General features: G+C 33.8%; 1 protein-coding gene across 1 annotated transcript in view; it reads left to right on the top strand.

Moving 5' to 3' along the window:
- Positions 1–896: 896 nt before the first annotated feature.
- KCNC2 (potassium voltage-gated channel subfamily C member 2) overlaps positions 897–1,479 on the top strand; it is a 17,546-nt gene continuing 16,963 nt past the window's right edge. Inside the window, exon 1 of the mRNA XM_017733248.1 lies at positions 897–918. Coding sequence (XP_017588737.1) covers positions 916–918 — 3 coding nt within the window. The 5' untranslated portion in view covers positions 897–915. The remainder of the gene's footprint in view (positions 919–1,479) is intronic.

The following is a 1,479-nucleotide window of genomic DNA, read 5'->3' as shown; positions in this document are numbered from 1 at the left end:
TACTGAAAGACAACAGTTTTTAAAAACGATAATAAATGAGAAAAGAATGAGCAAGCAAGTGAACATTTGTGTTCTCACTACTACATACAGATAGCAGCCACTCTCAGCTGTAAATACTACTGCACTGTAAATCTACACACTGGACATTAGCTATAGGCTGTTCTTTGACATTATAGCAATAAAAGTGTACTGACATACAGATTTTTTTCATTCAGTTATGACTGTGTGTAGAATTGTAACATCAGCAGTTTAACTGCTAAATTGAATGCCAAATATTATTAGCAGGAGAGAGTACAAATGAGGTAGAGCTGTCCTGGGGATTGAAGAGTAGACTTATCTTTTGTAGGATGAAATATTGGCAGGAGCTGTTCTAACTGTGGCTTGATGTTGGTTGAGAAATTATAATGGCCAGAGTTTCCTAATTAGGATGCTAAGGTTGGGCTGTTAGATCTTTATGTAGACATTAAAAGAACCCACTTAATGCTGACATTCCACCTTATTCCCCAGAAGGAGGATGAGTTACAGATTTTTAGAGACATAAAATTGGTCTTGGTGCCTGATACTTCATGTATCATGTTTTCGTTTGTCCTTTGATGATTTATTTAAAATGCTATATCTGTATCCATTCCTTAATCTTTGGAGAGAGATAATGTGAGAGATTATGATTTATGAGTGGTGAAGTAAATTGACAGTATGTTTGCCTTGAGTTTATCTTTTAAATGCCAGTAGTTTGGTTAGTAGCTACTGATGGTATTTGTTTTCTAAGTATATTCGGATACAGTGCACTGAAAATGCATCACACCATAAAAACATGTCACTTTTCCTTCTTTTTTTTCATGAAACGCTAATTTTCCAAAGGCTACTTACATCTAAGGAAGAATAGCAGCTTTGAGAAACAGAGTTGTGAAGAGACTGATGGTATGTTTGGTGAGATATTTGGGTTTATGTAAAATTCACATTAATATTCAAATTCCAGCACACACAACATTAAACTATATAGAGAGGTAAGTTCATCACAAGAGTTCCTTCTGAAATCACATTATGATTTTAACAGTCTCCTCATAGCCAGATGGAATTAAACAGAGGGAAAAAAATCTATCATGTTGAAATCAGAAATGAGAACAATTTGTCAAATCTAAACACAGAGAAGTCTTTTTAAAGCTGGAAGTGGTATCTAATTCTGTGATTTTGTTCCAATGTTAGTTGCTACCTTGAGTGAAGCATGCCATGTACTTTACAAATGCAGTTTCTTTTTCTGCATAAGTAACATTCATAGTTGAGTCATATTCTCATTGAATGCCCAAAACCCTCAAATTTATTGGAATTTTTATGTTTTGTTTTTTTTTTTTAATACTTTGGTTTTATATGACTAAGCAGCCATAAAACTAGATTAAAAAATCAGCATTGCAAGTTAGTTGGGACTGATTAGAAACAGTACGTGATTTTGGCTTTGTTCCCTGTTTGATTTGGTTTCATTCA

Source organism: Corvus brachyrhynchos, unplaced genomic scaffold, assembly GCF_000691975.1.
Source record: "Corvus brachyrhynchos isolate BGI_N302 unplaced genomic scaffold, ASM69197v1 scaffold32, whole genome shotgun sequence".
Classification (NCBI taxonomy): domain Eukaryota; kingdom Metazoa; phylum Chordata; class Aves; order Passeriformes; family Corvidae; genus Corvus; species Corvus brachyrhynchos.
This window is presented reverse-complemented; position numbering and strand designations above follow the sequence as displayed.